The sequence below is a fragment of the Cololabis saira genome, chromosome 5, assembly GCF_033807715.1.
Source record: "Cololabis saira isolate AMF1-May2022 chromosome 5, fColSai1.1, whole genome shotgun sequence".
In the NCBI taxonomy this organism is placed as follows: domain Eukaryota; kingdom Metazoa; phylum Chordata; class Actinopteri; order Beloniformes; family Belonidae; genus Cololabis; species Cololabis saira.
Genome location: NC_084591.1, coordinates 31,317,957 through 31,340,089, shown reverse-complemented (window position 1 = coordinate 31,340,089; position 22,133 = coordinate 31,317,957). Strand labels below are relative to the sequence as shown.

General features: G+C 41.5%; 1 protein-coding gene across 1 annotated transcript in view; it reads right to left on the bottom strand.

Moving 5' to 3' along the window:
- The window catches only part of dgkzb (diacylglycerol kinase, zeta b), a 77,601-nt gene extending 59,054 nt beyond the window's left edge, over window positions 1–18,547 (bottom strand). Inside the window, exon 1 of the mRNA XM_061721555.1 lies at window positions 17,766–18,547. Within this exon, the coding sequence (XP_061577539.1) occupies window positions 17,766–17,944 (179 nt within the window). The 5' untranslated portion in view covers window positions 17,945–18,547. The remainder of the gene's footprint in view (window positions 1–17,765) is intronic.
- Window positions 18,548–22,133: the final 3,586 nt, after the last annotated feature.

The following is a 22,133-nucleotide window of genomic DNA, read 5'->3' as shown; positions in this document are numbered from 1 at the left end:
GAATAAACCCAGTATGGGATGGGAAGGCTTGAAAAATTAAGTCAGACACATATGAGTGCACAGATGTGATAATTACTTTTTAATACGTAATTTATGTGTATTGTGTCTATATTTTTTTTTCCCTGTAATTTTAATGGGGGCTAAGAACCTCTTAGCCCACCGAGATAAGACAACGTCCACCACAGACACTGTCCCTGGCGTTTTACACTCAAACTCAACAAGCTCAACGGACTCTCAAGGCCACAGAGTCGCTCTTTATCGTCCTCAGACTGGTTCAAAGGTCCAACTGCAGATCATAGGAAGCAAATCTGTGACATGTTTATTGTTTAATGTAAACCTTTTGCACACATTTACGGCACACACAGTTACTATATGTAGGCGATGTAGCTTAAAACCCAAATTACAGTATACTTACTGATATCGTTTGTGTCTTTGAATTAATTGATATGAATACAAAATGCATTTTTAAAGCACTTTGGAGTTTATCTCATGGCGAAGTTGTACTTTGTCCACAGACAAGATTGTTTCTGAATCGATGATGTTCAATGTTGTAACTGAGCTCAGTAACACGTTAGTGCCCTGTTTTTCAGGGTGGCTTTAGAAACCCTGTCCAGGGACTACACAGGAAAATGTGGCCAGTGTATTTATAAATGTGTGCTGTCCCTGATTAATACACCAGAGAACTCCAGATGGTTGCATGACAGCCATGAAAGAGGGAAAAAAAAAAAAACTAAACTAAACTGACAATATATCCACAAAGTTTGGCTTTGACCAATGAGGAACTGGTTTAGACGCCATTTATGAATATGTGCATTTTGACTGAGGATGCAAAATGTATTTACAGAATGGAAACTGGCAAGTGCAGCATCTGAGAAATGACGTGAAGGCAACATAGCCAGCAATCTTTCCTCCTCCTCCTCACACCAATCAGGTTTATGGTCCGATAACATACAGCCAAACTGGTTTGTTTCAAGAGCTTTTAATGCTGTCTAATCTGATACGGTGAGAAACCTGAGAAACAGATCAGCCTGCAAGACCTAACTCAGGAAAACAAAAAAAAACACTGACTCTTCTCTGGCGAGGCAGGCATGCTGCGTGTGATAGGCATGGCGGGGTCCTGCCCCGAACCATGAAGCAGCAGCAGCAGGTGCTTTCCATCTTTCCATCTTGTGCCAGAGGTGAAAGAACAGCAGTGACATCACGGACGGGGCGTGGCGTGTGTCAAACTAGCACAACAGAAGAGCTCACGGATGCTGTTTCACAGAGCAACATCAAATACGCTCTGCGCTTGTGTTAATTGCTTATTTCTGTGATGTTAAATCTTTTTCAGTCCAAAAGAAAACAAAAAGAAAAGTAAAATAAGCATCTGAAAACAATTCATGGCAGATGGCTACATTTGACTTTATGTTTGCCACCGGTGATTTTAACAACTGTTTACTAACTATTTATTAAACAAGCCAAATACACCTGTAATTCTTCTTAGTTTAAAGCATGTAGATAATAATTTTAAAACAAATTCGGGTTTTAACATTTACTCCTCATTTCTTGACAGAATGACACCGCTGATATATTGAACTCGAGTTATAATCAGTCAAAATGATGCTATAAATATCTATTTCATTCTGCACTGACCAAATCTAATTACTGATATCTTGCATTAGAGAAGCTGCAGATGTATGTAATTACATAAGAAGCTACAACAAGTGGGAGGCAGAAGCCGCAGCGCTCTATTTACACATGTGAGCCTCAAACTGCATCGCGGTGCAGGACTGGATTTTTAACACTGCCGCTCACTCACGTTGCATTTTCTCACTCTCATCCACAACATGTCTTCTTTTTATCTCTGGTGGCTCTGGTATAGTGCTAATTCACACACAGCAAAGTCTTCTCAAAGCACTTTAAACAGAAAGCACTCCAAGTCTGCAAGTTAAAATGTAATCCAATTTAGCAGAACCAGACTCAGGGAGGGTGGCCATCTGCCTCGACGGGCTGGGGGTCTGAGACGTCAGGAAAGAACAAAATCCTCAGAATGTGTTTAGGATTACGTTCTTTCTTTCCCTGAAATCTCGTTCACTTCAAGACGGGAGAGATTTTGTGGGAAACACCAGGGCAAGGATGTGATATGTTGCCTTTTTCACCTTCTTAAAACACGAGCAAAATAGTTCCGCTCTCAATGTTTCCAAGTCCTACTCAGTTCTCTAACTACACAACCAAGTGCGCAAGCAGTTTGGTTTTCTTATAGACACCCAAGGAAGTTCAAGGAGAGACCCCTTTGTCTCAGACAGTGTTGAGACTGAAAAAATAATGACTAAGCTGAATCACTGGATAACAAAGACACAATGAGCAGGAACGACAGCGTCGCTGTAGATGTCACTGCTGAATTAAAGTCCTTTCAGGATCACACTAGATGTGGCAGAGCAAGAAAGAGCCGCAGCTTTTCAGCCTGTCTCCTCCGATCAGTTCAGAAAGGCAGCAGGTTCACAGGCCGTCCTGATTGTGACTCTCAAAGACAAATAATTAGTCATCTGCCCAGTCGATCATGTCATCTTCCAGCCGAACCGGCCACAGCAGCAGCCACCATAAGTTCTACAAGCTGTGACGGAGCAACCCCACTTTTTTCCTTTCTGAGCAGAGCAAAGTGCTGCGCTGATGTGAATGACAGACATAGCATGCCCCTCTGCAGCAGCACATTGTGATGTTACATGTGGATGTAGGTCATGGGTTAGCTAAATTAAAAAAAAAAAAAAAGGATTTTAATGTCTTACTTTTCAAAAATCCTCAATTTCATGTCCTTTGCTTTTCAGTATGATGATGCCAACACAGGATATGTGACTCCGCAGAAAAGATGGCTGACAAATGAGTCACGTTAAGTCCGTTTTTCTTAATAGACATATGATCAATAGAATAATTTGTCTGCAGTGGAGATCGTATACTTGGGTGTCTGACTTAGTTGTGACTTGGTTTTTGAGGTGGTCTGGTTCTTAAAGACGTGGTATGACAGACCTGGAACAAATCAGAATGATCCAGCCTCCAAATCCTCAGCCTCTGCAAACTTCACATCACGCAGCATTTGTTGTTCCTCTGCAGTGGGTAGTAAAAAACTGCAATACCAATTTCAAAAGATGCAAACAACAAACAGAGGGATAAAATGAAGGTAAGTGTCTGTGCTTCCACTCCTAAAGAGAAAAACGGCTGCTTTGAACAGAGCTGTAATAACGTATTGAAAAGGAAGCTGTTTGGCATTTTGACAAGTTTGCTTCAGACATTTCTTTAAGACCTCAGGAAATTATATCATCATTTGAAAAGAGGGAATAATATCTCTCCTTTAAACAGCACATTTCAGCATAGAGCACAAATCTGCACGACCCCAAAACACATGATTTGCAATTCAAAATCTAACAAATCCCAGCGCAGGAACAACAGTTAATTATAATAAAAATTTCATTAAAAAGTCATTTAGATGTTATGTAAAAAAACAAAAACAAAAAAAAAAATCAGTAAGATGTTAGTAATACCCAGAATTAAAAGGTACTGTAAGTATTTCTCCACAATTTCTAATCCCAAAACATTCAACAGATATCTCCTCTCTATCTGCTAGCTGCTGCTATCTCCTCTACTACTACCACTACTACTACCACTACCGCTGCTGATACTACTACTACTACTACTACTACTACTACTACCACTACTACTAATACCGCCACTACTGCTAGTGCTACTACTACTACCGCTACTGCTAGATTCAAGATTCTTTATTGTCATTGTTCATACACAACAAAATTACAGATGCTTTATCTCAGGTGCTGGTCCTTATATAGATAAAGTGCAGAGTGAGGTAAGTAAAATATAACTATAAATGTGTGAGAAAAAAAAAAGAAAGAAAAAGATTAATAAAACAAAGAGATGTTAAAGGAAACAATGCTTCACAGATTTTCCAATAGTTATTGCACGTGACTCGATATGCTGATGCATGAAGATGGTAGGAGGTTGTAGAGGTAGGTATTTGCAGAGTTTTTTAATGCACAAAAGATTTCCGTTTGATGGTGGTCAGATAAGTGTTTAGGAAGGGGAAGGCTTTGGGGAAAAAACTGTTTTTTGAGTCTGTTTGTTCTAGTTCTGGTGCACCTTTACCACCTGCCAGAGGGGAGCAGGTGGAACAGGTGGGCAGGATGGGTGCTGTCTCTGGTGATGGACGGCGCTCTGCTGAGATAGCGGCATGTGTATGTGTCCTTGAGAGGGGGAGGGGGCAGCCCACGATCCTCTGTGCTGTGTGTTGACCACTCTCTGGAGCTTCTGCTGTTCTGCCTCAGTGCAGTGGGAGTACCACACCGGGATACAGTAGGTCAGTGCTACTACTACTACTACTGTACTACTACTGCTGCTACTACTGTACTACTAGTGCTGCTGCTACTACTACTACTACCACTACTACTACTAATACCGCTACTACTATTACTACTTCTGCTACTAATAGTGCTACTACTGCTACTAATACCGCTACTACTACTACTAATACTACTGCTACTACTTCTGCTACTAATAGTGCTACTACTGCTACTAATACCGCTACTACTAATAATAATAATAATTATAATAATAATACCACTACTACTACTACCACCGCTACTACTGCTACTAATACTACTACTGCTGCTACTACTGCTAGTAATGTCCACTATTACTACAACTACTACTACTAGTGCTGCTGCCACTACTACTATCGTTACTGCTACTACCGCTACTACTACTAGTGCTATTACTACCACTACTACAACTACTGCTAATACTACCACTACTACTAGCGATACTACTCCTACTACTACTACCACTACTACTACTACTACTACTACTTCTGCTACTGTACTACTACTTCTGCTACTACTACTGCTAGTGCTGCTACTACTACTACTACTACTACTACTACTGTACTACTAGTGCTGCTACTACTACTACTGCTAGTGCTGCTACTACTACTACTACTACTTCTGCTAGTGCTGCTGCTACTACAACTACTATTACTACTACTACTACTACTACCACTGCTACTACTACTGCTACTGTACTACTAGTGCTGCTACTACTACTACTACTGTTCTACTAGTGCTGCTACTACTACTACTACTACTGTTCTACTAGTGCTGCTACTACTACTACTACTGTTCTACTAGTGCTGCTACTACTACTACTACTGTTCTACTAGTGCTGCTACTACTACCACTAATACTACTACTACTACCACCACCACTACTACTGCATTAATACATTTTATGTTTATGTTTCATGAAAAGCACTTTGTGTTACATTTTTTGTATGAAAGGTGCTTTACAAATAAAGTTTGATTTGATTTTATTTGTACTACTAGTGCTGCTACTACTACTGCTACTACTACTGTACTACTTGTGCTGCTACTACTACTGCTACTACTGTACTACTAGTGCTGCTACTACTACTACTACTAGTGCTGCTACTACTACTACTACTACTAGTGCTGCTACTACTACTACTACTACTACTGTACTACTAGTGCTGCTACTACTACTGCTACTACTGTACTACTAGTGCTGCTACTACTACTGCTACTACTGTACTACTAGTGCTGCTACTACTACTACTGCTAGTGCTGCTGCTACTACTACTACTACTGTACTACTAGTGCGGCTACTACTACTACTACTACTGCTAGTGCTGCTACTACTACTACTACTACTACTACTACCACCACCACTACCGCTTCCACTGCTACTACTACTGCTACTGTACTACTAGTGCTGCTACTACTACTACTGTTCTACTAGTGCTGCTACTACTACTACTACTACTACTACTACTACTACTACCACCACCACCACCACCACTGCTACTACTACTGCTACTGTACTACTAGTGCTGCTACTACTACTACTACTACTACTACTGTACTACTAGTGCTGCTACTACTAATACTGCTGCTACTACTACTGCTGTACTACTAGTGCTGCTACTACTGTACTACTAGTGCTACTACTACTACTGCTACTACTACTGTACTACTTGTGCTGCTACTACTACTGCTAATACTGTACTATTAGTGCTGCTACTACTACTACTACTACTACTACTGTACTACTAGTGCTGCTACTACTACTACTGCTAGTGCTGCTGCTACTACTACTACTGTACTACTAGTGCTGCTACTACTACTACTACTACTGCTGCTAGTGCTGCTAATACTACTACTACTACCACTACCACTACTACTGCTACTACTACTGCTACTGTACTACTAGTGCTGCTACCACTACTACTGTCCTACTACTACTGCTGCTGCTACTACTACTACTACTGTTCTACTACTGCTGCTGCTACTACTACTACTGTTCTACTACTGCAGCTGCTACGACTACTACTGTTCTACTACTGCTGCTGCTACTACTACTACTGCTGCTGCTACTACTACTACTGTTCTACTACTGCAGCTGCTACTACTACTACTGTTCTACTACTGCTGCTGCTACTACTACTACTCTACTACTGCTGCTGCTACTACTACTACTCTACTACTGCTGCTACTACTACTACTACTGTTCTACTACTACTGTTCTACTACTGCTGCTGCTGCTGCTGCTGCTGCTGCTGCTCCTACTACTACCACCACTACCACTGCTACTACTGTACTAATAGTGCTGCTCCTACTACTACTACTACTACTGTACTACTACCTCTGCTACTGTACTACTATTTCTGCTACTACTACTACTAGTGCTGCTACTACTACTACTGTACTATTAGTGCTGCTGCTACTACTACTACTACCACCACCGCTACCACTGCTGCTACTACTACTGCACTACTAGTGCTGCTACTACTACTACTGTACTACTAGTGCTGCTACTACTACTACTACTGTACTACTACTGCTGCTACTACTGTACTACTAGTGCTGCTACTACTACTACTGTACTACTACTGCTGCAACTACTGTACTACTAGTGCTGCTGCTACTACTACTACTACTACTACTACTACTACTACTACTACTATACTAGTGCTGCTACTACTACTGCTACTACTGTACTACTAGTGGTGCTACTACTACTACTACTACTACTACTATTCTACTACTGCTACTACTACTACTACTACTGTTCTACTACTACTGCTGCTGCTACTACTACTGTTCTACTACTACTGCTGCTGCTACTACTACTGTTCTACTACTACTGCTGCTGCTACTACTACTACTACTACTACTACTACTACTACTACTACTACTACTACTACTACTACTACTACTACTACTACTACTACTACTACTACTACTACTACTACTACTACTACTACTACTACTACTACTACTACTACTGTACTACTAGTGCTGCTACTACTACTACTACTGCTGCTAGTGCTGCTACTACTACTACTACTACTACCACTACTACTGCTACTGTACTACTAGTGCTGCTGCTACTACTACTACTACTGTTCTACTAGTGCTGCTACTACTACTACTGTCCTACTACTGCTGCTACTACTACTACTGTTCGACTACTGCTGCTGCTGCTACTACTACTACTGTTCTACTACTGCAGCTGGTACTACTACTACTGTTCTACTACTGCAGCTGGTACTACTACTACTGTTCTACTACTGCTACTGCTACTACTCTACTACTGCTGCTGCTACTACTACTACTGCTGCTGCTGCTACTACTGTTCTACTACTACTGTTCTACTACTGCTGCTGCTGCTACTACTGCTGCTACTACTGCTGCTGCTGCTGCTGCTACTACTACCACCACTACCACTGCTACTACTGTACTACTACCTCTGCTACTGTACTACTGTACTATTAGTGCTGCTAATACTACTACTACTACTACTACTACTACCACCACCGCTTCCACTGCTACTACCACTGCACTACTAGTGCTGCTACTACTACTACTGTACTACTAGTGCTGCTACTACTACTACTACTACTACTGTACTACTACTGCTGCTACTACTGTACTACTAGTGCTGCTACTACTACTACTGTACTACTACTGCTGCTACTACTGTACTACTAGTGCTACTACTACTACTACTACTACTGTACTACTAGTGCTACTACTACTGCTACTACTGTACTACTAGTGCTGCTGCTACTACTACTACTACTACTACTACTACTACTATACTACTAGTGCTGCTACTACTACTGCTACTACTGTACTACTAGTGCTGCTACTACTACTACTGTACTACTAGTGCTGCTACTACTACTACTACTACTACTACTACTACTGTACTACTACTGCTGCTGATACTACTGTACTACTAGTGCTGCTACTACTACTGTACTACTAGTGCTGCTGCTACTACTACTACTGTACTACTACTGCTGCTACTACTGTACTACTAGTGCTACTACTACTACTACTACTACTACTGTACTACTAGTGCTACTACTACTGCTACTACTGTACTACTAGTGCTGCTACTACTACTATTATACTACTAGTGCTGCTACTACTACTACTACTACTACTACTACTGTTCTACTACTACTACTGCTGCTGCTGCTACTACTACTACTACTGCTGCTGCTACTACTACTACTACTGCTGCTGCTACTACTACTACTGTTCTACTACTACTGCTGCTGCTGCTACTACTACTGTACTGCTGCTGCTACTACTACACTGCTGCTGCTACTACTACACTGATGTACTACTACTGCTGCTGCTGCTACTACTCCTACTACTACTACTGTTCTACTACTGCTGCTGCTACTACTACTACTACTACTACTACTGTTCTACTACTGCTGCTGCTGCTACTACTACTGCTGCTGCTGCTGCTACTACTACTACTACTACTACTACTGTACTGCTACTGCTGCTGCTACTACTACTGCTGCTGCTGCTGCTACTACTACTACTACTGTTCTACTACTACTGCTGCTACTACTACTACTACTACTACTACTGTACTGCTACTGCTGCTGCTACTACTACTGCTGCTGCTGCTGCTACTACTACTACTACTGTTCTACTACTGCTGCTGCTACTACTACTACTACTACTACTGTACTGCTACTGCTGCTACTACTACTACTACTGCTACTACTGTTACTACTACTGCTACTAGTGCTGTTGCTACTACTACGGCTGCTGCTACTACTAATGCACTACTAGTGCTGCTACTACTACTACTGCTAGTGCTGCTACTACTAGTGCTGCTGCGCTGCTACTGCTACTACTACTACTACTACTACTGCTACTACTACTAGTGCTGCTGCTACTGCTACTACTACTGCTACTACTACTACTACTAGTGCTGCTGCTGCTGCTACTGCTACTACTACAATACTACCACCACCATTTTTAGCGGACGCTTTTATCCAAAGCGACTTACATCTGAGAGAACACAAGCAAGAAATCACATAGGAGGGTGTAGCATGGATACGTTTGTTTCCTTTGCACCCAACACAACAGTCCCTTTATACGGCAGAGTATTTTTGCTGTATATATTTACATTTTATTTTTATTTGTCATTTTTACCCAGGTGGCTCTCACTGACTGATTACACAGATGCATGTTTCTGTGCCTCTAGCCGCGCTTGTGCTGCGCTTGTGCTGCGCTTGTGCTGCGGACATTGTTCCTTCCCCCGTGAGAGACACTAAAATCACAGTTATAAATCTTTTAGAATGGGTAACTGTGCCCCATCCTGCTCCGCTAGGAAAGTAAATTTGGGATCCCATTTTTAGAGATATCTATACGAAATCTTTGCTTTTTTGCAGAATTGCATTCTCTCTTGTTACATCCATCCATCTCTCTGATTTGTTGTTCCGAATTTGTTCCCGTTGTTGCCACTAACCTCGGGAGAACTGCCACCCAGGTTACAGCAAGTGGCAGTTCTCTTGAGGTTAGTGACAATTCAGTTTGCTGTTTAAAAATTATCATATTATAAAATGGGAAATTTACCGGAAAATGCAAATACGGGAGGACGGCGGGAAGGAGGGGTAAAATAGGTAGTTTCCCAGCCAAAACGGGAGACTTCACAGGTATGAATGAAAACACGGCGGCTGAAGAGGCTGAGGAGGCGGTCAGCCCTGTTTTAGGTTCCTGTCTGGCAGGTTTGCCCTGATCCCTGCCAATGGAAATGCACCCAAAGAGAGTGGAGGCAACCTGGACCTCAAGCTATAACTACCAACAATAGCCCTTTTCCAGCAAACCGGTTCCAGAGCTGGTTCTGGGCCAGTGCTGGTGCTGGTTCACAACTCGTTCAACTTGCAACCAGCTCAGAACCGGTTAGTTTTTTCATACTAAGGGGAGCCACGTCATTACGTCACTGCAAACGTCAGTTACGTTTCTGCGTTTCCATTGATGAGAAAATTGAAGCAACAACAACGTATCTGCTCTAATGGTCCTTTTCCACTAGTACCTACTCTGCGCGCTTCTACTCGCCACGCCCCTGTCTTGCGCTTTTCCACTACGGGCCGAGACGGCTAAAGGCTGGCCAAGTAGATACTTTTTGCCGAGGTTCTGAGCGTGCTGAGTCGGCCCTGTATCTGATGTCATCACCCTCCACGCCACTGATTGGTCGGGGGGCGGGGCTGTCAGACGTTTGAATCAGGAAGCGGGAGTCAGCGTGAGAACGACTCGCGGCGATTTTATTATACAGCGCAAACGTCTGTTTGGTGATCCAACTCTGAGGTGCAGATGTTCATAAACCTGGTGGCTGAGGAGAGAATTAAAAACGATCAGATTCACCAGGAACTCTGTTTTTTTCTCAGCCGCTCGTGGCTCTAGCTGATTTTTCATCAGCGCCGACACAAACAAAGGGGTTGCGCAATCGAGTACGTCACAGCAGCTTCACCCCAACCAGCCCACTTCTCACCTGGGTGTCGAAAAACAAACGAGGACAAAGCGGGTGGAGGCGGTACGAGGCGGGACGAGCCGTCCTGAGCCGGGGCGCGCTGAGTAGGTACTAGTTGAAAAGGGCCATAATACAGACATGGTCCGCTTGGCACCCTCCGTGGATCATATCGCTAAAAGACAGGTTGTCTCCTCCACTGACCTCCGCTGCTTTGCTTCATCCATATGAATTTGTCGCTTATTTGAAAAGGTCGCCGTCTCGCAGTCTTACTATTGCCGTTGGTCTTAACAACTCTGCCCCCTCCGCTTACGTAAGCTGTTCTTGCCTCTAGCCTAGCAAAGAGTTGGTGCTAACTTGGAACCGTTTTTCTTGGAACCGTTTTTTCTGTTCTCCCACATGAAAGCAACTGAACAAAAGACAGACTTCTGAGAGGCCAGGGCTAGCACTGGTAACTGTTCCAATACATCTTTTGCTGGTTTCTTAGTTTTTTTGTTTGTTGTCCTTGTTGTTTTTTTATTTGTCTATTTTAATCTCAAACTGTCCATTTGCTTCAAAGCAGGGTCATTTGCCTGTTAAATATCCAAGTGGAGTCATGGAGAATTTTAAACCAGCAGCCAAGAACATCAACCACTTTGTGTTCACACGTTTTTTTTAATTCTTATTATCTCTATAACAAGACATAAATAAAATAACAGCAGTGTTCTTGTTCTCCTTTTAAGTAGCTGTTTCTAGAGATGGTGAGGAGGAAGAGCACAGTCCATCCTCTTTTTCCTACCGTCTGTCCTCAGAGAGCTGCAGATTGAATCCTCTCCTCTGGAGTGAAACACTCCCACCAGGCCCTAAAAATGACCGCCTTTAATTAATTGCTCTGCCAATCCATTAATAGCAGCTATAATTAGAGGACCATGGGAGATTGTTGGCTGATTAAACAACTCACCTGATTGAACCTGAACTTTCACTTGTTCGTTTTTTTCTTTTTTTTCTCCCCACACTAGAGCACATCCAGAATTGGAGGAAGCAGCATCGTGGTAACAGGAGTTCCACATAGAAGTATTTTAGTAAGGCAAAGCATTCAAAAGCACTGCATCACTGTAAACAGCAAAAAGGTATTATTAGCTTCAACTCAATGCAGGAGTTGTGTCAGAACTTGTTCTCCCTTGAAGTAATGTTATCGTGTTAGAGCTGAAGAAAAAAGGACTAACACCACCACTCAATACCCCTTCTATGAAGTCAGTCGTCTTTATATATATTTACTTACTTACTGTGAGCGGGTTGCAGATGCACTGCAGCCTACTTTAGACATCAATATCACGTCTGTCTTTCTATCTGTCTTCTCTCTCAGAGAGAGTATGTCTTTCTGAAACAACCAAAAGTTGAGTTCTAATTCAATGCTCATGCTCACTGATTTCTGTCATGTTGAGAACATTTTATGTCCACTTTGTGACTAAGACACACTATTGTGTTACTCAGAAATCACAGCAGATCAAAGAGGAAGTCATGCTGCTGGAAACACATGAGCTCAGACACATACGTGTCCTCTATGTGTCGTGTACATACTAGCAGCTACGGTGATCTACGAACAAGCACTTATCAGATAGACACAGCAGCGGGAGCTCACTAACCGCACCAGAAAACTGTGCCAGTAAAATATCAGATAAAAATGTTGAATAGACCCAATATAAATGTCTTTAGACGCCTTCAGAAAAGAGGCCCGTACTTAAATTGTGCTGTCTGAGGAGGCCGTTACGTCCTGGTTGAGAGACAGCGAAAACTGAAAGTGCCGTAAATGTCAGACTTAATATCAACGGTAACTTTGTGAAAAGTTAAGAATACATTGTAGCAATATATGAAATGTCCTCAAAAGGTGGGGGCTGTGAGGAAGCAAGGTAGCAAGGTAGCAACTTCCTGACCTGTGCCGTTTCCTATCAATAAACGGCACATCAGTGGCAAATGGTTGAAATGGTTGGTGTCATATGTGAACAACCCTTTTTTATTGTTTTTTGGAGGTTTGTTTTTTTTTTGTCCATTTTAATCTCAAACTTTGTCCATTTTGCTTCAAAGCAGCACCTGGGTAGTAGTAGTAGTAGTAGTAGTAGTAGTCAGACTAATCTCCCAAAGCTTCAGAAACCTTGATTCTATTTTGGACTCTGCTATTTCTTTGGGACGTCATTCTAAGTATTTATTAGAAACAGCTTCTTTCAGCTTAGACATATCTCCAGACTTCATGAATTACTATCAACATCTAAGCAGGAGATGTTTGTTCATGCTTTTATTTGATCTTGTACTGTAATAGCCTTTTTATCTGTTCAAACAAAAAAAGAGCCTGACCGTCAACAAGCAGCCCAGAATGCTGCAAACACAAGAAAGAGACAACACATAACTGCTGTTTTAATCACTTTGCACTGGTACATTTTAGAATCCAGCTTGAAATTTGAGTTTTCACTTTCAGCACCTCATGCGGTCAAGCTGCTGTCTCCAGCTCTTCACACCACTTCTGGCAGTCGGAGGTCATCCGGTCAAAGGCTGCTGGTGGTGCCATGCTCTCATTTTAGACCAGAGGTGACAGTGCCTTTAGAGCAGTCGCCTTGACTATTGAATCTTTTAAAAAGGCAGTTTAAGACCCCGTCATACACATAGGCTTTTAATGAGACGTGGGCTCGGTCATATGTTGGTTTTAGGCTTCCTGTGTATTATTCTGGTGTCTTATCTTCTTATGTTTGGCTTGTGAAGCGCTTTTAACCTGTGAAAAGTGCTATATAAACAGACTACTTACTTACTTACCTAGCCTGCTGCTCTTTTTGTGTGGAACAATCTGATGAGGATGGAGCCAGTGACATATACATATCACTTTAACCATGAGTCTGAACTGTTGTAGTTGTGTTAAAAGGCCGACATGGAAAGCCACTGCATGTTAAATTGGCATGGGACCAGCTGTGCAGAGGAATCTGACCGATCGTGTTGTTAAAAAAATAAACAGCGCTGTTTAAAATGTCTTCTTTCATGGTTTACATGCGATACTTCAGCGTCTCAGCCACATGAGATTGAAATTATGAAATTATGTTTGTGTGTATTAAATCTGAATCTATGGATGTGAAATGAAACGTCCTGTTAGTTTACAGAGGTGCAAACGTGATATTCCTGTTAAAAAAAAATATCCTAAATTGAGAAAAATGAACAGTACCAAAAAAAAGCTCAAGAAACTTCTTCAGAGGGTTAAAACTAACTATGAATGAATGAGCGTAATTATGAATGTTAAAATTATACATTTTTACCCCATGTAGTGAAAATGTGAATGTTTGATTCTCTTAAGTGTGTAAACTAATATGTTTTTCGTATACTGTGATTTTTTGCTTTCTTTTTTGGCAAGTTTCATGCAATCTGCATAAGTGAGATAGGAAAACTATTAAGATATCTTCATGATTTAACAGAATATTGATGTTCGTAAACAGTTGTAATCATTGGATAAGAAACACAAATTCTAAGTAAAAAAACAAGACAAAACACAAATACCAGCCATGTCAACAGGGCAGCGCTCCATTTCTGATGCTGACGGGATTCTCACTTAACTTCACAAGTCTGTGTCCAAACATCAGCGTAATAAAGCTAAAAGTAAAATGAGGAATGAGAAAAAAAAAGAAAAGAAAAGTTGATACAACTCTTTCTTTTGTTTTTTGGCAGTTTTTAGTCTTGTTCCTGAGCCACAAGCTCGTTTTAATAGTTTGAGTTGAAAAAAAAACACAAAGTAAATTGTCAGCAAAACCTTGTTCAATAGATTTCTGAATATTTTCATTTCAGTGCTCAACCGCTGCTGGAAACATCTGGATGATGTAGGAGGCTAAACCACAAAAACTGCATGAAAAATAAAAGAAGGGACGCTGAAAAGGTTTTTGCTTCTTCTTAAGCCTCTGATGACGCATCTCTTCCTGTGCAGAGGTGTCGGAGCTCCAAGTGTATATAAATATTTAATCTCCTGATTAGTTTCTTTATGCATCAATTCATCAAAAGGTCAATAAAAACGTATTCTGGCTGCTTTAAAGCAGCAAAAAATGAGCGCTAGTTGAATCTGCAACTTTGTCTCAAGATTTATTTAAGGATTGATTCATCAAAAAACTAATTCATCAAATTATCCAAGGCAAGGAAAAGGAACTGATCAGATGAAGGAACCACAAAAGACGTGAATTTGAAGATACTGCAGCTGCAACTTCGGAGCCATTCAGTAACCATCAAAATATGGCATACTCAGATCTATTCAACGGGAACTTGTGTTCCTCCACTGCTTCCATTTTTCATGCCATGCATGGCCCACAATGTCTTTACTAGAGGTTTGTAACTGAGCATCAGCACCAGCACCAACACCATGTGTTTGTAGAAGCTGGACTGCAGCTGATGATCACTGTTGCTTGAGTATTTGATCCCACAACTTATCAATTGGTGACTGGAAATTGATCACTTTCAGGCTTGACTGGCTCTGATCAGAGATCCACTGATCAGGGACCAATAAATCTTTCTTTTTTTCCCCCTTGAGTCATTAGATGTGTGCACAGCACTGTAAAACCAGTTTTATTTTTCTAGCCATTAAACGCTGTAATACTGTTGCGATTTTGGAGAAATATGGAAAAAATGATCCATCCATGATCTATATTATCTATAGTAATAATATTATATATTATTACTACAGATCACAGGGATCTGCTGGAGCCTATCCCAGCTCTGACTGGCAGGAGTTCATCCAGGACGGCTCACCAAGGAAAAATCTGTCTTTTTTTAAATCACTTTATGAAAATGAATACAAGTACTAGAAAAAAAAATGTAAATTGCTAAAACAGAATAAAATATACTCTTACTCAGCAGGTCAGACGTTGCAGAAAATTAGAATGAGCCAAGAAATGTGAAATACGTACACTTCCAGTATCAGCTGGTCAAGTCTATTAAAAAAATGAATACGTCATTAAAAAACCTCAGAGGAGGAGAGCAACTACGTCTAAACAGACACCTACATTTTAAGTATTGATTTTATTCTAAATAACATCTGATAAAGTGTTTTTTGAGAATATCAACTTCATATTCTGACTGAGTTACGGCAGGTTCCTCCACAGCTGTATTTAGTAACACCAAACAAAAGTTTGTCTGTGTTATGATACCAAATATTGCTGTGCGTCTTTTATTTCTGATCTTGTAAAAGCTTCAAGTACAGCTTCCAAGTTCGTTCTACACTCGTCGTGCCTAAGACACGTCACGCAAAAAACTCCAATATGGGGTTACAATTAAGGAACTTCTTATTCACATCAATGTCTTAATCGGGTTGTTGTGGAGCTTTGTTGGCCACGTAAAAGGCACTGAATAATTCACAAAAAGACAACTAAAGAAATCCCTGAGAAACAGACCTCTCCATGTCCCACTGAAGTCTCATTCACTCTGACCTCGTGAGGCAGAAGGATATTAAACCAAACTCAGCTCTATTTCAGCTTCACAAAATCTCACAACACTCCGACGACTGCACAACGATGTGTGTCTGCGCTTCTTCTGTGTACGCGCTGTTCAGTCAAAGAGCCAAACAATGCTCCGACTTCTGTATAAAGTAAACAGTTGCTGCAGGGTTTTGAGGGAAAAAAATCTGTCAAAACAAACAGTTAAGATAAAGTTACTTAATGACCCACCAAGGTTACACACATACTGTTAGAGGAACCTCTAGAATACTCATTCTCTGAGGTATTGATAGCAAATTTGAAGAAAAGGGTCCAACGAAACTGGGTGGAAAATGTTGGGCGTAACTGTCAATGACAGTTACGCTCAGTGATACCTTTTATTTATTTATTTTCCTCTTTACTTTTCATGTTTTCACCTTGACTTGCCTTGCTGCTGAAATGTGTTATACAAAGAAACGTGTCCTGCCCTTTCAAGAACGACCAAACATTTACTGAAAACTGTTCAGACTCAAGTCTGCATCACACAGGTGATTTTGGATCAAATATGATCCTGGATGTGTGCGTCATGAAGCTCTGGCACACACAAACCCTCATCAGCAGCACAGTACAGGTCGTATGGAGCTCCAACCGACCGACTTGAGGGACGGAGCTTGAAAATGAGCCTGGTGGCGTCGCTGGACTTCACAAGGTGGAAATTACACAAACTCTCACGTCACATTAAGTTCATCGCCTGCTAAGTTGAGATGTTAAAGAAAACTCGTTTACAGGTATGTGCCTCAGAGTAAATGAATGAATGAACTCAAGCAAAAACCTGAAAACAGGATGCACAGTAGAAAAATAACTTGTTTTGATAGCATCGTCTGTTTGTAATCAGTTGATCTGCTTGTGTGTAGTCCTGACATATTTTTGCATTTTCTTTGTACCGGGTTTTCTGCTTTGAAATTGTCTCCAAATCTGTTAGATGTCCTTTATATAAAAGAGTTGGGAGTTGTATTTAGTGGTTAAGCTTGCACATTTTCTGTTATTTGTATTTCTTTGTTGATCTTCATACGCGTGTTTTGAAAATATTTTTGCAGTTTCTCTGCATTGGGTTTTACCTTCGCACCTGAAGTAAAGTGTCAAGGATTCAGCGAGAAGATGATTTCAATTTGTACTTGTTCTTTGTCATTATTTCTGCTTTAGAAATGTATTTTATTTTAGTTTTGTGTATTTGTGTGTATGTTTTAACTATTGTTCCACCAATTTTTGAAATAACTTTTACTCCTTGCTCTGATTTTTCTGTAGACACTTTCTAAGATGCTATATCCATAAAATTTACTATTTTTACTACGATCATGTGATCTGTGGTTTCTGCATCATGTTTGAGTAAGTGAATGGAGTCATTTTGAGTCAGAGCCAGAGATTTTACGATGAGCCGATAGACGTTGTGTGTGTGTTTGTGTGCATGTGTGTGTGTGCAGCGTATAAGTGTGACCTGAGGACGTTCAGAGACACTGACCTCCTGCAAAAGATCCTCAAGCCGGTGAAAGTCTTGCTGTTGTGCTGGCAGCTGGGCGCCGGGGTCACGGAGGGCATCTCTGCGTTGGAGGCTGAGAAGGACGAGGTGGAGGTGGAGGCGGCGACGACGGGCTCCTCTCCTCCATCCTGAGCAGGCGGCTGCTCCTCCTGCTGATCCATGACCGCCTCAGTCAGCTTCCTCTCTTATCAACTTGCTGCTTGTCTCACAAGTGCAGCTGGTGTGGGATCAGCCGGGCGCACGGGCGGCCTGAGCGGCAGCCAGCCATTCTGACAGCTCCTCTGCAGCTGCTCAACTTTCCACTGACAGCTCTCCACGCTCAGACACAGGAAGTGCAGCTTCAGGTCTTCCGCAGCTCTGCTAAGCTTCACTACACACCAGGAAGCTAAAAGTCAGTCAAGTCTTTTCTGAGTTAAAGCTTGAGGGGTGGGATGGGAGGGGGTGTGTGGGTGGAGGAGCAGGAGGTGGGAGTTGCTCTCTTCACACTCACTTCCTTACTTCCTTCCTGGTCCCAGCCCTCCCAGCCTGAGGAAGCCTCTGCATGAACACAGATCCATACCCAGGAAGTTTCCAGCAGCCAGGACACAAAATCAAAAGCTCAGACTTGAAGAAGGAGCCACCTCTCTTCCTCGTTCCCCTTTTCCTTCTCTGTCGACCTGTTGCTGCTCCTCTTCGCAGCTGGGCCTCCCCTGCGCTGAGTCGTGTGTCTTGTTGCTCTGCTCTACTCTTTCCTCTTGACTTTTTATCTCAGCTCTGTGGCTCTCCCTCTCCTTCCCCTACGCCCCGCCCACTCCCCCGCTCCTCGGCCGCTGATTGGCTGAGCGGGGGACCGGCGAGCGCCGGCGCCCCCTGCTGGCGCTGGGGAGAGGAGGAGGAAGTGAACTCATTTTCTCCTCTGCACAAGTTGAAGACACGAGGAGCAGGCTCCTCCGTTGGTCCTGTGATTATTTTATTTTGTGATTATTTAAATTTATTTTATTTATTTTCTTTTTATTTAAATTTAGAAGTTTATCTTGGAAAAAATGTATAGTTACATATTCGCTTGTGTGTTGTGAATTTATGTTTCAATTGCAAACTAATGTTTCCTCAAAGGAATTTTGTAATTTTGAAAATGTTGAATAAAGTTTGTTTATATAAAAAAAAAGGCTCCTCCGTTGGTTTGTTTTGTTTTTTTTTTCTTCTGCTTTAATGAAAACAAAAGAAAGAGGAGCGCAGGTTTCAGGTGAATATGATGGGATCATGTGAGAGCTTCCTCCGCCTGCATGCCTCTCACTTGGATCATATTTGTGCACTGCTGCTTGCCCTCCCACATGAGCTTTACATAAAGATGTAAAAGCAGCCCACACTGCGATGGAGAGCGTTACCGCAGCAGAGGTCGACCCACGCACACTTCTCTCCACCACATGCACACACAGCAGCTCCATCCCCTGGGTTCCCGCGGAGGAACCGCAGGATGAGGCGGGTTATTTTTGACAGCCAATTAAAACCGAGGTGCAGCGTGCAGGGGGGACGGCTGCTCGGAACATTTGTTAAAAAAAAATAATACAAAACAGAAAAAGATCTCCCACATCTGCCGGAGACCAGTTCAACTCATGCGGAAAGCGGCCTGTCCATGCCGGCTTTCACTTTCATTTCACTTTCTGTGACTTCTGTGAAACGTTGAGAGTAGTCTAGTATAAATGCATTTACTGGAAGTAAGTGACACTGATCACTCGTGTAGAAAAGTAGCGGAGAGACGAGCTCAGATAAAAACTGATGAAATGGTTTGGAGCAGTTGTGACTTCAAGAAACTCAAGTGTGTGATGAGGGTGAGGTCAGAGTTGATAACTATTTTTATTGAATTAGTTATGTCAACACATTCACATCCAGGAATCAATTTCTTTTACGGCAATGCAAGGCAAGTTTATTTGTATAGCACAATTCAACACAAGGTAATTCAAAGTGTTTTACATCCACATTAAAAGCGGCAAGACACAATTAAACAGTAAATAACAAATAAAATGAAATAAAATGATAAGAAAATAGGTAAAATAATAAAACGCACAAGTTGTTAAAAATAAGAGCAGTAAAGTACAGCAGGTAAGTATTTAATTTAAGAGTACGCTTCAGTAAACAGTAATGTTTTTAGGCCGGATTTAAAGGATCTACAGTTGGAGCAGACCTCAGGTCTACAGGAAGTTTGTTCCACCGGTGAGGAGCAGAATAACTGAACGCTGCATCACCTTGCTTGGTTCTGGTTCTTGGGAACCACAACAAACCAGATCCAGATGAACCTCAGGGGTCTGGGAGATTCATAGGGAACTAACAGATCCAGCATGTATTTTGGTCCAAGACCATTTGCATTTGTCCATTCCCTTTTTTTTTCCTTTCCACAGAAATATATGTGGTTGTTTTTTTTTCTTTTCCACAAATAAGCACTTCCCAATACCTTTTAAATGTTTAGTTCCATTTTTGGTGCTTTTTTTTTCATCCAACTTCGCTATAAATTCAGGTAACATTTGAAAGCTCGTCCTAACTCTTGCTAGCCATAGACTGTAAAATGACTGGCCAGACTGCCCCTGAGGTCATCCACAGGATTACTGAAGAGTGGTTTTGAAGCCTCTTTTTCCTGGTATTGCAGAGCCTCATGACACAAATGGGAGGAAAAAAAAGGCCTGGACGCCAACTGGAGCACGACAACCTTATGCCAATCAAAGTTGGCCATGGATACCAGCTCCTTTAACTGACCCACACACCAGCAAATGTTTGCAACCCCATTTCAGATGTTTATGTGGCAAAATCATAGATGAGCGTATTTATTCTACACTAGGTTAGTACAAAGTGCTGATGTCTTCACTTAACTTCATAGCATGAAGACTGATGAGGAAGAGACAATGGCTTTGCTGAGCCAACTGCCAATCACAAGTCTACACCCCATGTTATAGATGAATTTATGGCTTCATATAATTCCCCTTATGTGATCCCCCAGCTCTATCTACAGTAGCTTATTGCTGCTGGGTATTCGTATAGAAGGGTGTCCTAACGTTGGGGTTGGTTGGCTTGGCACAGTATTTTCAATTTTGTTTGACACATGACACAATTTTTTAGAAAAACATATGAAGCTACTTTGTGCATTTTACGCATATATTTTGTGATATTTTTATTTATTTCACCAGTGAACATGAATTTGCATTCAAATTAGGCCTTTAGGTGATAAACCGAAAATTTACCGGTACCAACATTCACTGCGATGGCCGACGTCAATTTTCCCATGTTGGTAAATTCGGTGTTGTGATTAAAACAAGGCAAGGCAAGGCAAGGCAAGTTTATTTGTATAGTACAATTCAACACAAGGTAATTCAAAGTGCTTTACATCAACATTAAAAGCAGCAAGACACAATAAAACAGTAAATAACAAATAAAATGATAAGAAAAGAGGTAAAATAATAAAAAGCACAAGTTGTTAAAACAAAGAAAATGAACCTCTTTTTGTGTGTTTTGACTGTGTGCTGATAGGCTAATTTCATTCCCCTTTAAGACGGTGTACAGCGTGTGTGTAATCACATGACTCCACCCATCCAGTCTGAACGAGAAGGGAAACCCAAGAAAATGGCTGATGGTTCAAACGAAGAAGCTGCTGACATAGCAGACGAAATAACAAAGCTCTCAAGTCTCATGCATTTCAATAAGTTCACACGCTCTCACGACACGCGTGGCATTTCTCACGCTGAGAAATTAACTTTACCACACAGTAATTCCAACAGACGCCCTACAAACGAGTCAAGGCATGTTACCGTCAGCACCAGCTCAACTCAGAGCCGCTGTCTTTTTTTTTTTCTGATTTTTTTTTGTTGGTAAGGTCTAAGTTTCAGCTTCAAGTGATCCATGAATGCTTAGTGGAGGTTATAACACACATCACTCTTAAACACAAACGGGGGACACACAAACCACCACCGTTCACGGGGCCAATTGGGAGCTAAATGTCTCTTTCTTTGTTATTTTTTTTTGTTTGTTTGCGCACACGGTTTAAACGCCTCATGAAAGTAGCGACAAAAAGTACACCATACCCTCGCGTTTATCGTGCATTTATCATTATCGAGGTAAAGCTGCCCAATTAATTGTGATATTGATTTGAGGTCATATCGCCCAGCCCTAATTAAAATGTTTTAACCTTTTTCTTTATTATTTATTTTTGCATTATTTATTCATTTATTTTGAAGGAGATTAGAAGATTAAAATGGTCAGGTGGTACTCAAGAAGAAGACAGAGGGAAGAAACCAGTGGAGGTTAGAGGCTGTGAGACAGGTGAAGAACCAAAAGAGAAGTATACAGAGTACAGCACAGAACTATAGAATAGAATAGAATAGAATA